Raw genomic sequence first — 15716 nt, forward strand, 5'->3', positions numbered from 1 at the left:
GAAAGGCATCGGAGACCTAACGGCCACAGTTCCTAGCGGCCGCTTCGACAATGGCGGTGGAGAACATGGTCCACTCGGACTCAATATCTCCAGCCTCCCTCAGGATCCAGTCGAAGCTCTGCCGGAGGTGGGAGTTAAAGATCTCTCTGACAGGAGACTCGGCCAGACGTTCCTAGCAGACCCTTACAGTACGCTTGGGCCTGCCGAGTCTGTCCAGCTTCCTCCCCCCGCCATCGGATCCAACTCACCACCAGGTGGTGATCAGTTGACAGCTCCGCCCCTCTCTTCACTCTGGTGCCACGTGCACTGATGATCCCAACTACCTCTAGTCGGAACCTCTCAACACAATGCACGATCTCAGGCTCCTTCCCCGCCAGCGAGGTGACGTTCCACGTCCCTAGAACTAGTTTCAGTGTCCAGGGATCGGGGTTGTCTAGGCCCCCGCCTTCGACTGCCGCCCGATCCTCTCTGCACCGGCCCCTTATGGTCCCTCCTGCAGGCGGTGAGCCCACGGGAAGGCGGCCCCATGTTGCTCCTACGGGCTGATCCCGGCCGGGCCCCATGGGGAAAGGCCCGCCCACCAGGCGCTCGCGTACGAGCCCCAACCCTGGGCCTGGCTCCAGGGTGGGGCCCCGGCTGCGCCATAGCGGGCGACGTCACGGACCGCAACATTTTTCTCATCATTAAAGGGTTTGTCCTAGTGTTAACAAAAGTTAAGGTTTTGATGCTTTTGTCTAAACATTTATTTAGAAAACTTTCATTGTCTAAGCAATCGGCAAAAACTACAAATGTACACAAGCAGCATACTTCTGCAACAAATATTCATCTTAATTTTAACATAATATCTCAATACAACACAAGCTTAAGCACCAGGTACTGATAGCGCTAAAAGTCAATTTTATATGTAGTTGTGATTGTAGTTGTGATTGTTCTTAATTTATAGACCCATATGATGTTCATAGCAATGTTCCTAGCAGAAGACACACTAATGTTCAAGAGTTTGGGGTTACTTAGAAATGTCCTTGTTTTTGAAAGACAAGCAAATTGTCCATTTTTGCCTGGTAATGGCAGATTTGTTTTATGGAATATTGTAGAGGGATTTTTATAAGAATGCATTACACTTCATAAATATATCAATATTTTAATAACACACACAGACAATCAGTATGGTAAACAGTATTATCATCAATATATAATGTATATGACTATAATGTATACATTCATGATTATTGAAATAATCATGAATGTATCCGCAACATACCATCATGTATGCTACATTCATGATACCATCAAGTTAAAGGCCATAATGTCTCTATTACTTTTGTGAGGTTTCTAGAACTTGAACCACCATTGTTTAATGATTTAATGGTTTAGAGGGCGAACCCCAGAAAGTTGTGAAACAGAGGTGGCACACACCCAAGGGATTAACATAAAAGGATGCTCAGATCACGTCATGTAAGATGTTGCTGTGTAAGAGTCCAGGTCTTAAACATTGGGGGTATCTGCAGATGGGTCTGGCTTCTGTGGCTGTCATCGTTTTATGATTTTCATTAAAGTCTAATTGGATTCATAAGTTCCTGAGTTATTGCATTTGTTGGAAAGAGAGAAACAGTTTTTCCACAAAAACATCAGCATAAAATCTTTATTACTTATGGAATATCAGCATATGTTCTTTATTACACATTAATTGGGTCTACAGAATATAAGACCGGTGGAAATCTAACCTTTGGTCTGATAAACCCACATTTAGATTTTTGGTTCCAACCGCCATATCTTCACGAGACACTAAATCAGTGAACATGAGCAGAAAGAAAATCATTCTTATTTCAATTTAAATGTAGACTTAAAAATTTATACAAAGAGGATCCTCCAAGAATCTCAAGAGATTGTGGCAAAAACAACCATTGTGGCAAAAACAAGTGCATCAAATTCAATTGAATACAACATTCAAGACAAACTCAAGCAAAGGTCAAATGGAGGTAAAGAGCCAGTGTTGTTTGTATCAAAAGTTTTCACTTTGCCCACCTTCCATTATTGGGATAAATCCCATACCATGCATATTTCTATGATTACATGCAGTGCCGTAAAGATGTCACACCTTTTAGTTTGACGGAAAGATAATATTTCACATTTAAACCTTTGTTGATACTTTTTAACATTAGGGGGATATTTCAGTAATTTTAATGCTGCTGTTCATGTAATTCTAAAATGTTGCCGTGTTTAATGTTGTTCAAGTTCCTCAAACATAAAAAAAAAAAAAAAACTTGCTCCCTCAAAACAGCTTAAGTTGAGTTGGAGATTTTAAAAGGTTTAAATACCACTCTATGGTTTGCAATAATTGATATGACAAGAAAAAATGTGCATCTAATATAAAACATTGCTCTGGTGCATTCTACTATGAAAGAGACTGTAAGAGTAAGATGACAAAATTCACGCTCTACCCCGACTAATCCCTCAATAAGGGGCATGCCTCACAATTTGGAAACCACTGATGTAGCAGAGGTTTGGTAGTTTAACAGCCCACTAAGAATTGTGTATTTTGCCAATTGTATTGACATTTAGGAGACAGACAATGACCTAGACTTCCTTGTTCTGCACTAAGCACAAGATAACAGTGCTGTGACAAAGTGTTTGTACCATTCCAGATTCTCTGTATTTCACATTTATTTTGGTATGCTACACCTCAACCAGAAGTGATGTTGGCAGCCCACGTTATTTTGTCCATGAGCACTCATATAATTCAACAAGAAAAAAACGTCCAGTTACTTTATGTACTTTGGTTTACTAGGTTTCTTTTAAAGACCAGCACTGGACACAAGACTGCAACATGACAGGAGCGTATGCCATTGCTACGTTTTTGTAAGTGTCATTATTTAAGGACTTTACCCAAATGCATCCCATTGTTTTCTACACTGTGCTCTGCACTGGGCATGTCTCTCACATCTGGAATGGAGAGAAGGAGTAGAAGGGAAACTGGGCTTCATCCTCATCCACAAAAAAACACTGGAAGTAGGGCATCTCGTCTGCAAAGAATGAGGGTAATTAGAATACACTTTTTTAAAGGCATTGTTAGGTGTATTTTGGTTAATATTCTGTGTTAATATCATATTTACCATCTGTGAAGGTGTCTGTTATAACAGGCCCTGCTGTTGAAGAAAGAGATCATGTTTTTAATGGCACAACGATCAATGTATTAGTGAGACCTAACCATTGGTTCTCAAGGAGTTTCTTGACTACATACAGGCTGAACACATCTCAAAAAACTTCATTGACAAAGGCTTGCAAAACAGAAGCGACATTGGTTAACCCATAAGGGTTATTTGTAATGGATGTAGTGCTGAATGTCGTTTTCCACTCAACTCCATCCTTGATGCGAACAACGAACTGCACTTTGCAGAGTAATTTGCTCCTTGGAGTTGTACCATAACATCATATAATCCCCGTATTCGATGAAGGGACATAGACCTCCACCTTTCTGCTTTACAAAGAAGCTAGTGGAGGCTGGAGAGGTGGATGGACAGATTGTTGTAATGGCTACTGGATATAAGCCTTGGTCTCAGAACAGGGGCATGGCACCAGGAAGCCGGTCAATGGCACAGCCCCAAAGACATATGGAGGGAGATTGATAGCACGTGGCTTGGAGAAGGCATTGAGGAGGTCATGGTATGCCTGTGGAACGTTGAGATGGTGGGCGACTGCTCCACCAATGTTGATCCTTGGAGACCACCCTAGGATTTCCCCTGGGACAAGGAGATGTCAGGGTCATATTGTTGGAGCAAGGGCAGTCCAAGGAGGATCCTATGTTTAGGTGTGGTGAATATCATGAAGGCAAATTGCTGGTGGTGCGTGGCATTGTTGGAAATACCATTGCTGCAGCCCTGTAGCAGATAGATGAGTAGCACCCATGAGTAGCACCTTTGGGAGGTTGTCAAGGCGATCTTTGGACAGGTGGTCGTCCCGGCATGCCAGCTCCATTTGTACGTCCTCTCTCTGACTAATGCAGAACATGGTGATCAACACCTGAAGGACAGGGCGTAGTCAAAATACAGCTCACATTGAAGGATAAATCCACAGCACCTGTCTGGGCGATGATGACTGATGCAGCCGTGGTGTTGGAGATTATACTGGCGCCGTATAGATGCTGGATGAAAAGCAGGACCTCCTCCATGGATTGTCAAAGTTTTCTGTCACAGTATCAGGGCGATGAGGAGAGCAGATGCGGTTGTGGGCATATTTAGGTTTTACTTGGCAGTATGCAAGGTACAGCACTAGGCTTTCATGGACATGGAAAATACAACAAAGCTCTTAACTTACAGTAACCTAAGGTACATGATTGTGTAATGCTAAACACACATATGTAGTATACACATAACATCAAACAATACAAGAGACAAAGGGAACTGAGGGTCTAAAGACACGACGATAAAGAAGAGGACTTGAGTCCAGGTGTGCTGAATGGTAACTGCGAAGATTTAGTCCAAGTGTGAGGAACAGGAATGGAACAGGCCCAAATGGAGATTATACCGGGCCAGTACCAGCGATGGTACTAGCAAGTCTCAGTGCAGGAGGCATGTGTTACATTTTTATGACATCTTCATGAGAAAAGTAAGTGAAGACTAGATGTTATATAGGCTACTTCAGCCCTAACCATTTGCTAGCATATTTATTTTAATCTCACATGCATGTAAATTTAAGTATCACAAAGTATCTGTAGATTTGGGTTGCTGAACAGGATATCATAACTACAAAAAATAATTGTGGTACTTTACCGTTAGCCTTCTCTTCTTTAGCAAGCTTCTTATCTAAAGATTTGACTAGGAAAGAAATGGAAATAATGAATAGTAAATAATTCCAATTAAAAACAATAAGTGATTAAAAACAGAGAATACCTGCAAACAATTCAATAATGAATAAAGTTTATTGGGTAACACTTCCCTTGAAGTGAAGTGTCATAATGTGTTCATAACTCTGTCATAACCATGTCATAACATTTATGACAACTGACATGACATAACATGTCATATCCTGCCATAACATGGTCATGACACTGTAGTGACACATATTTCAAAATGGTATGACAGTGTTATTTTATTGGTTATGACACCTAGGCAAGTCTGTCAAACTATTCTGTAACACCAGTCTTCTTATAAATGGTACTTCTATGTCACTTTGTTTCTCATGACTGGGATGAAAGCAGTAATAGATTTCAGGAGCAGGACATAACATCCTCTTTGACAAATGATCAACTTAAGGGCATGTACAGCTAGGATTTCTTCCTATGATTATGTTCATAATGCTTTTTTTCTATTGTCATAAACTGTATATTCATAGTTTAAGAAAAGTGACACAGGATGGTCATAATTCTATCATGACATTTTCATAAACTGCATTTTCTCAGTTCAAGTAAAGTGACACATAATGTTAAGTTATTCATTAAAAATATAATCACAGGAGGGTCATGGCACATTACTTTCTATAGTATATAAAATCTACACTAACATCAATAGCATGACCTCCATGCTTGTACATGGATTTTGAAAACATTTTCAACCAGAGCGGTTAATACATGGGTGCAGCTAATACAACAGTTTACATTTTTAAAACCATTTCTACTGGCGAACGTTTTTTCAGATGATTGCTTGATGATGCAGAGGTCTCAGAAATTCATGTAGCAAATAAGTTACAATTGGCATTACAGGGTTTTCCAAAACATATTTTATTCTTCAACAAATTAATATTGGCAGATGTTTAATATTAACACTAGAACCGCCAAATGCCTATGCCAACTGAGTTTGTAATTAAAATAAAACTGCCATTTTGAAAGCATACTCCCTCCTCTTTCTATGACTTTTCCTAAATAGGCTTATATTACAGTTGTGCTCCTAAGTTTGCATACCCTTACAGAAATTGTGAAATTTAGGCATTGATTTTGAAAATATGATTGATCATGCTAAAGAATTGTCTTTTATTTAAGGAAAGGGATCATATGAAGCCATTTATTATCACATAGTTGTCTGGCTCCTTTGTAAATCATAATGATAACAGAAATCACCCAAATGGCTCTTATCAAAAGTTTACATACCCTTGAATGTTTGGCCTTGATACAGACACACAAGCTGACAAACACGTGAAAATGGAAAATAAATGTGAATTACCCACATCTGTGGCTTTTTAAATTGCAATTAGTGTCTGTGTATAAATAGCCAATGAGGTTGTTAACTCTCACGTGGATGCACTGAGCAGGTTAGATACTGAGCCATGGTAATGGAACTTCCTAAAGATGGAAAAGGATATAAAAAGATATCCAAAGCCTTGCAAATGCCAGTCAGTATTGTTCCATCACTTATTAAGAAGTGAAAATTCAGGGATCTCTTGATACCAAGCCAAGGTCAAGTAGACCAAGAAAGATTTAAACCAAAACTTCCAGAATAATTTTTTGGGATATAAAGAAATAAGTGCTATGTTTGGAGAGGGGTCAACAGGGCCTATAGTGAACTCTAAAGGCACAGGGAAACTTGTGAAAATTGATGGCAAGATGAATGCAGCATATTATCAGAAAATAATTTCAGACAATTTACATTCTTCTGCATGAAAGCTATGCATGGGATGGTCTTGGACTTTCCAGCACAAAAATGACCCTAAGCACAAGGCCAAGTTGACCCTCCAGTGGTTACAGCAGAAAAAGGTGAAGATTCTGGAGTGGCCATCACAGTCTCCTGACCTTAATATCATCGAGCCACTCTGGGGAGATCTCAAACGTATGGTTCATACAAGACGACCAAAGACTTTGCATAACCTGGTGGCATTTTGCCAAGACAAATGGGCAGTTATAACACATGCAAGAATTCGGGACCTCATAGACAACTATTACAGAAGTCTGCACACTGTCATTGATGCTAAATGGGGCAATACACAGTATTATGAACTAAGGGTATGCAGACTTTTGAAGAGGGTTTAGTTAATTATTTTCTTTGTTGCCATGTTTTCTTTTATGATTGTGCCATTCTATTATAACCTACAGTTGAATGTGAATCCCAAATGGAATAAAAGACATGCGTTTTGCCTGCTCACTCACGTTTTTACAAATGGTACATGTATTACACATTCTCCAAGGGTATGCAAACTTTTAAGCACAACTGTACATTGTTACATTGTCAGAATTTGAAACTCACAACGGAAAACTATTTAGAGACTATTTACCTGTTTATTTTTTACCCTGTTTTCCGACTTAATCACCCATAGCCCAAGGCACTTAGCCTTTGTACCCAAATGGTACCCAGGCGCTAATCACCTATTACTGAATGAATGACATCCATCCATCCAATTTAAATGCAATCCATGGCCATTCAACTATTTGATTAGGCTATTATTGAAACATAATAAAAATGATATTAGCTACTTTACAATTCAACATATGTATCACACTTTTTTGTTTTTCAATAGGAGATTCAGCATTCATATGTAGGCTAATTCATCAAAGGTAAATCCAAAATGTACATTTACATAATTATTCACAAAACGAGACATTCTTTAGCAATCACCAATTCACCAAACTTTTTACACCGTTACTGTTTTTATTTGGAGAGAAAACCAAAATCACATACACATTTTATCATCTCTCTTTGAATTTTCTCTGCCTTTTGTACTGAAGAATAAGATTCTACAAATATAAGGCCAAATAGTTCTTCACAAAACAAAATACCAACCATCACCAATTATCAATTCAGCAAACGTATTACACATTAATGTTTTTCATCAGTACAATCAAAAAATTACTATATATTTTTTAATTGTGTACATGTTTCTTACATTCTTGTTCAGTTGTTACATGTCGACCTTGGGAACCCTTGCTGTTATCCCTGCATTTCAGTTGCACATGCTACCTTGCACCTTCAATTTGCACATTCATACACCGCACTTACAGTATTATAGTCCGGGGTGTTTCGTGGGAGGTACCGTGACAGTGAAGGCTAATGTAAATTATAATTTCCTTTATTTATTTATCAAATGTATCTTGTTCATCAATCAACCGTGCTTGAGGTCTATGTACAGCTATTCATGTGGATATCCTTTGATCGTCACAAACTGATCAATAATGGCTGTTATTTTACCTTGTACATCATGAAAGTGAGATAAAAAAAAATAATTCTAATGGATTTATTTTTGAATAATTTAAATGTTGTGTAATTAGTATGATAATAATAAAAATAATAATAATAATTTTGACCCTGGTGGGCAGTGCTTCCAGTTTGATTTGACAGGTAGGTAGGACGTCCGGTGTGACGTATGGACTTCCTGTATGACGTGTGTTAGGGTGGAACTTCCGGAATGACGTATGCATGTCCGGTGACTTTGTCATTAATGATTGCATCGTTGTGTTCATGTTTGATGTTTTACAATGAATGATAAGCAACCCAGACAAGTGTTATAATAGCAGTGATATGATGGATGCTTAACAAATGGGTCTTAGGGTTCCGGAGTGTTAAAATCCCAGGCAATGAATAGGCAGTAAATCAGCTGAAAGATGTTTGACGTTTAACAAATGGGTCTTACAGTTCTGTAATATTAAATTCCTAGGCAATTAATAGGCGGTAAATCAGCGGAAAGATGTTTGACGTTTAACAAATGGGTCTTAGGGTTCTGTAATATTAAATTCCTAGGCAATAAATAGGCATTATATCAGTGGCAAGCTGTTTGATGTTTAACAAAAGGGCACCAGGGTTCAGCAATGCTAAAGGCATTTTATGTTCTGATAAGTGCTACAACAGATGTCCTACAACCAGTGGGTGTTAACTTTTCATGTTTTACAATGCTTGTGTAGCATGGTGTTTTCCACAAGCACAGCTTTTTTGTGTAAAATATAAAGAAGGGGTCGGGACTTACAATTCTGGAAAGTTTCTGCCCATTTTTTATTTTAAAATGAGATGGGCCTTAAGATCAGACATGCCCATTGCAATGCTCCCTAAATAACCACTAGTACAAACAGTAGTATGTGCAGGTTGATAAACATCCTGTGTTTCACACAACATTTGTAACCCACCAAAGCACTACGGTAAACACACATCGCATGAGCAATATTATTATTCTGAAGGAACAAAAAATTAGTTTTTTAGTGCAAACCTAACTTTTGAGTTGCATTTTATGGCAAAAAGTTACCTAAAAGGTTAATTTTAAATAACAGTGATTTGTTGACAGGTCAAGATATGTTATTTCAGGTAAACAGAACTTTTTCAAATGTGTATTATCAAACTGTACAATTTATGAGTTCGTAAATACTTGTTTGTATATGTGTGTGTGTGTGTGTGTGTGTGTGTGTGTGTATGTGTTAGTGTGTGTTGTTAGATTCTGTCCAAGTTTTATCCATGAACAAAATAAATGCAACCAGAAGTCAGGGGAGAGCCATCTTTATTCAGCATGAGTCTATGATGTTGACCTTCCATTTCTCATTTCTATCTCTTCCATAATTACAGAGGCAACACAGTCTTTTCTGCCAGGATACATAGGAGGTGGCCAGTGGTCATAACCAACCATTACACATTCCAATACCCTCCAATAAGAAAGGTTTATCCTACAACAGACCATTGTATGTTCCAACCTATGGTCAATGGTCCTATCCATATAGCCTATGTCAGTCACATGGGCAACTCCTAGCAGGAGGTATGGACAGGATGTGTGGGGCCCATCAGTAACAGGCAACACGTCCTATCGATGGTCCTTCTTTCAGAGTTAGTCAGCACATCTGTGTTGTGTTAGGTTTCTCATGCCCATTTCCTATCAGTGTGGATGCTGGGACTTCTGGGTAAGATGTGTTGCGTTCTTGTAATGTCTTGAAGCAATCAATTGTGAAATCAGATTTTCGATTGCTGTATTATGGACTTATATGTTTGTTAAATGTTGTTTGAAGAAATTAATGGCGATATGGTGACAATAGCCAAGGTTTATATGTAAGCGGATGAATTTGTCGTTAATAGATCAAATGACGTGATGTCACGGCTGAGCCGCCATAACTAACTAGACTGGTGTATCTACCAGACAGATTATCAGTGTGCTTGTCATACGTATACAAACAGTTCAACTGTAACTGTATCACAATTTTAAACAATGTAACCAGTATAATTCCAACATGAAGAACAAAGATGTATAACCAATGACAAAGTTAAGAGGTATAACCTTTTGGAGGCGTCCGGGTTGTGTTGTCATTATTAAATCCATGGCTGCGACAGAAGACAGCTGTTTTTCCAGCATGGCGTAGGCCGTTTACATAGTAATTACAGTGGGGCAAAATTTTTTGCCACCAATTGTGCAAGTTCTACCACTTAAAAAGATGAGAGAGGCCTGTAATATTCATCATAGGTACACTTCAACTATGAGAGACAAAATGAGAAAAAAATATCCAGGAAATCACATTGTAGAAATCTTTGTGAATTTATTGGTAAATTATGGTGGAAAATAAGTATTTGGTCAATAACAAAAGTTAATCTCAATACTTTGTTATATACCCTTTGTTGGCAATGACAGAGGTCAAATGTTTTCTGTAAGTCTTCACAAGGTTTTCACACACTGTTGCTGGTATTTTGGCCCATTCCTCCATGCAGATCTCCTCTAGAGCAGTGATATTTTGGGGCTGTCGCTGGGCAACACAGACTTTCAACTCCCTCCAAAGATGTTCTATGGGGTTGAGATCTGGTGACTGGCTAGGCCACTCCAGGACCTTGAAATGCTTCTTACGAAGCCACTCCTTCGTTGCTCGGGCGGTGTGTTTGGGATCATTGTCATGCTGAAAGACCCAGCCACATTTCATCTTCAATGCCCTTGCTGATGGAAGGAGGTTTTCACTCAAAATCTCACGATACATGGCCCCATTCATTCTTTCCTTTACACGGATCAGTCGTCCTGGTCCATTTGCAGAAAAACAGCCCCAAAGCATGATGTTTCCACCCCCATGCTTCACAGTAGGTATGGTGTTATTTGGATGCAACTCAGCATTCTTTTTCCTCCAAACACGACGAGTTGAGTTTTTACCAAAAAGTTCTACATGATCTGCGCCTATTTTTTTCTATGGGTGAAAGATCTGGACTGCAGGCTGGCCATTTCAGTACCCGGATCCTTCTTCTATGCAGCCATGACATTGTAATTGATGCAGTATGTGGTCTGGCATTGTCATGTTGGAAAATGCAAAGTCTTCCCTGAAAGAGACGACGTCTGGATGAGAGCATATGTTGTTCTAGAACTTGGAAATAACTGTCAGCATTGATGGTGCCTTTCCAGATGTGTAGGCTGCCCATGCCACACACACTCATGCAACCCCATACCATCAGAGATGCAGGCTTCTGAACTGAGCGCTGATAACAATTTGGGTTGTCCTTGTCCTCTTTAGTCCGGATTACATTTTGATTTGTCTGACCACAGAACACATTTCCACTTTGCCATAGTTCATTTTAAATGATCCTTGGCCCAGAGAAAACGCCTGCGCTTCTGGATCCTGTTTAGATACGGCTTCTTTTTTGACCTATAGAGTTTTAGCCGGCAACGGCGAATGGTACGGTGGATTGTGTTCACCGACAATTGTTTTCTGGAAGTATTCCTGAGCTCATGTTGTGATTTCCATTACAGTATCATTCCTGTATGTGATGCTGTAACGAGGATGCGCGTGGAGGACGCGCGCCATCCCCCCCGACGTGGTATTCGGCGCGCGTCGTCGCTGGTCTTCTAGCCACGCCGCTCCTCCTCCCACGGCACTGTCATGTCTTGTTATTGCACACACCTGGTGTCCATTCCCTCATTAGGTTGCCTATATTAGTTCCTGTGTTTCTGGGTGTCTTTGTGTGGTATTGTTCTATGTCTTTATATTGTGGAGAGAGGCACGTTCGTTTGAGCGTTTTAATCGCCGTGTATAGCGTGCCTTTGTTGTATGATTATTATTTTTGAGAATACAGTTTTGTTTATCACCTCCCTGCGTTTGGCTCCAAGTTCTTCGACACACTCCACTACACCCAGCCGTGACAGAATACCACACCGCCATGGTGGTGGAGCAGGTCACTCCCCGCTGACTCCATGGTGGTGTGGTATTCTGTGACCTGCTCCACCACCATGGCAGCATGATTGCGTCCCTGGGGGAGGCCATGACCGAGATGGTCCAGGCTATGCGGCGGTTGGAGGCGAGGCTGCCACCTGAGCAGCAACCACCAACACTCAACCCGGCCGAAGTGCCCCTGCCATCGTCTCCACCGTCGCAGAGGAGGACCATTCAGCTGAGCCTTCCTCAGGGATTCAGCGGAGACGCAGCCCAGTGCTCTGGGTTTTTGTTCCAGTTGGAGCTATATTTCGCCTCCCTCAGCCCTCACCCGGGGGATAGGGAGAAGGTCTCGGCCCTTGTCTCCTGCCTGAGGGGCAAGGCGTTAGACTGGGCCAACTCCGTTTGGTCCGCTAACGGGCCGGAGTTGGCCCATTACGGGGCGTTCGTCGGCCTCTTCCGGGCCGTGTTCGATCACCCGCCCGACGGCAGGGAGGTCGGCGAGCGTCTCGTGCACCTGAGGCAGGGGACAAGGAGCGTACAGGCCTTCGCCCTGGAGTTCAGGACCCTGGCGGCGGGGTCGGGCTGGAACGACAGGGCACTTATTGATCATTTCCGGTGCCACTTACGGTCCGACGTCGACATGGCGATCCGGCTGGACAATCTGCTAGCCACCCGCGGACGCACCGGGAATGATCAGCCCCCTCCGGTACACCCCGTCGCCGGACCTGAACCCATGGAAGTGGGAGGCGCCGCACGAAGGGAGACGGTGCGGTCTAGGGAGTGTTCCTTTTGTGGGAGGAAGGGACACTCTGCCTCCCACTGTTTCCAGCGAGAGAGGGTCGAGCGGAGGAAGCCTGACACCACTACACCGAGTCAGGTGAGTAGACCACACACACTGTCAGGGCTCTCTGCGAAGCACATGACACTTTTGGTGGCCTTCCCTGATTTTCCTACTAACTCTCAGTGTAAGGCGCTCGTAGACTCAGGCGCAGCTGGGAATTTTATGGACAGCGGTTACGCACGGAAACTGCGCATTCCGCTGGTGCCATTGTCTCAACCTAGGTCCATTACGGGCTTAGACAGCAAACCACTAGGCACTGGTCTCGTTGAGCACGTCACAGTCCCTATCACGATGACCGTACAGCACGCCCATACCGAACAGATTGGGTTTCATGTTATTCACTCTCCTGCTTACCCTGTGGTGCTGGGTCTTCCATGGTTGTCGGGACACAACCCAACTATTTCCTGGTCGCAGAGAGTGTTGACAGGGTGGTCTCAGGGGTGTCAGGAGAGGTGTCTAGGTGTTTCCGTTGGTGCGACCTCGGTGGAAAGTCCAGACAGTGTCTCCGCAGTGCACATTCCCCCGGAATATGCAGATTTAGCGCTGGTCTTTTCGAAGACCATGGCTAGTCGTTTGCCACCACATCGGTCCGGGGATTGTGCTATAAACCTAAAGGGAGATGCTGTGCCGCCTTATTGTCATGTGTATCCCCTGTCGCAGGCAGAAACCGCAGCGATGGAGACCTATGTGGCCGAATCCCTGCGGCAGGGGCAGATCCGCCGTTCCACCTCGCCCGCCTCCTCAAGTTTCTTTTTTGTGAGGAAGAAGGATGGGGGTTTGCGTGCATTGACTACAGGGCGTTAAACAAACTGACGATCCGGTACTCATATCCTATCCCCCTGATTTCCCAATATATTGAGTCAATGCATGGGGCGCGCTTCTTCACGAAACTGGACCTCCGGAGTGCGTACAATTAGGTGAGAATCCGAGAGGGAGACGAGTGGAAAACCGCCTTCAGCACCACCACGGGTCACTACGAATACCTGGTGATGCCGTATGGGTTGATGAATGCCCCGGCAGTGTTTCAGTCCTTTGTGAACGACGTGTTTAGGGACATGCTGAGGCGCGGAGTTGTGGTTTACATTGACGACATCCTCGTTTATTCCACTACGCATGCTGAGCATGTGTCTCTCGTTCGCAGGGTGCTGAAGCGGCTGTTGGAGCATGGCCTGTACGCTAAAGCAGAGAAGTGCGCGTTTTTCCAGCGAGCCGTCTCTTTCCTCGGGTTTCGGATTTCCGCCGGTGGGGTGGAAATGGAGGTCGATCGCGTGTCAGCCGTGCGTAATTGGCCCGTTCCCACCACGGTTAAGGCGGTGGAGCGATTTATTGGGTTTGCCAATTTCTACCGTAGGTTTATACGGGGCTTCGGCAAGGTGGCAGCTCCTATTACTTCCTTGTTGAAGGGTGGGCCGAGCCGGATCACCTGGACGACCGAGGCAGACGTCGCATTTCGCACCCTTAAGAGAATGTTCACCTCTGCCCCGGTTTTGGCTCACCCCGATCCGTCACTGCCGTTCATAGTGGAGGTGGATGCCTCTGAGGTTGGGATAGGTGCTGTGTTGTCCCAACTATCAGGTACCCCTCCTAAGCATCGCCCCTGTGCTTTTTACTCGCGAAAGCTCAGTGAGGCAGAGCGCAACTATGGCGTCGGTGACAGGGAGCTGTTGGCTGTGTTTAACGCCTTGACTGTTTGGAGACATTGGCTCGAGGGAGCGAGACACCCGTTTGTAGTCTGGACCGACCACCGTAACCTGGAGTACATCCGGGCGGCGAGGAGACTGAACCCTCGCCAGGCCAGGTGGGCGTTGTTTTTTGCCCGGTTCGATTTCACTCTTTCATACGTACCGGGTACAAAAAACGCCAAGGCAGACGCGCTGTCTCGGTTGTGCGACACGGTTGAAAGGCGGGTAGATGATACACCGATTCTGCCCGCCTCGTGCATTGTGACGCCGGTTGTGTGGGACGTGGACGCGGACATTCAGCGAGCGTTGCGCAGCGATCCTGGGCCACCTCAGTGGCAGCAGATTGAAATGATATTAGACCAATAGCTGTTTTGGTTTTTGAAATTATTAATTGAAGATAAAGTGAAGACCGGGTATCATAAGTGGCAGGCTTAGGCTGCAGCAGGTGACCTAAGTAAGGTGGTGAGTGACCAAGAAGGGTCTTGTAAATGAACGTGAACCAGTGAATTGTACGGCGATTGTGAAGGGAGGACCAGTTGACAGATGTGTAGAGAGCGCAGTGGTGTGTATTGTAAGGCGCATTTGTGGCAAACCTGATAGCAGAATGGTAAAGAGAGTCAAGTTTTGACAAGGTGGACTTGCAGGCAACCCTGTAAATGGTATCTCCGTAGTCTAAAATGGGTAGGATGGTCATTTGAATAAGAGTAAGTTTGGCAGAAGTGGTGAATGAAGAGCGGTTTCTGTAAAGAAAACCAAGCTTGGCTTTAACCTTAGATTGCAGCTTAGATATGTGGGTAGAATAAGTAAGAGAGGTGTCCAACCAGATGCCCAGGTATTTATATGCAGTGACTTGTTCTAGAATAGCCCCATTACAGGTGGTGATGTTAAGTGCAGGAGGAGGCGTAGTACCCTTTCGGTAAAACCACATGATTTTTGTTTTAGAGGTATTGAGACTGAGATTGAGTTGTGTAAAGGATTGTTGAACTTGGTAAAAGCTTTCTTGCAGGGTAGCTTGAACAGCATCAGGGGAGGGGCCAGTGGCATAAAGAACAGTATCATCAGCGTATAGGTGAATGAAAGAATTGCCAGCCTTCGGTGGAATAGTATTAATATAAATTAAAAAAAGAGTTGGAGCAAGGATAGAACCTTGGGGCACACCCCTGATGATAGGGAGAGA

The 15716-nt window shown here is 43.1% G+C and overlaps 1 protein-coding gene across 1 annotated transcript in view; it reads right to left on the reverse strand.

Annotated features, from left to right (window-relative positions):
* Positions 1–1628: 1628 nt before the first annotated feature.
* Positions 1629–15716, reverse strand: part of si:ch211-266g18.10 (trichohyalin) — a 139789-nt gene continuing 125701 nt past the window's right edge. The window contains exons 96-98 of the mRNA XM_034297417.1: positions 4770–4814; positions 3114–3146; positions 1629–3023 (exon numbers count right to left, since the gene is read on the reverse strand). Of these exons, the coding sequence (XP_034153308.1) occupies positions 2938–3023; positions 3114–3146; positions 4770–4814 (164 nt within the window). The 3' untranslated portion in view covers positions 1629–2937. The remainder of the gene's footprint in view (positions 3024–3113; positions 3147–4769; positions 4815–15716) is intronic.

Source organism: Esox lucius, chromosome 15, assembly GCF_011004845.1.
Source record: "Esox lucius isolate fEsoLuc1 chromosome 15, fEsoLuc1.pri, whole genome shotgun sequence".
In the NCBI taxonomy this organism is placed as follows: Eukaryota; Metazoa; Chordata; class Actinopteri; order Esociformes; family Esocidae; genus Esox; species Esox lucius.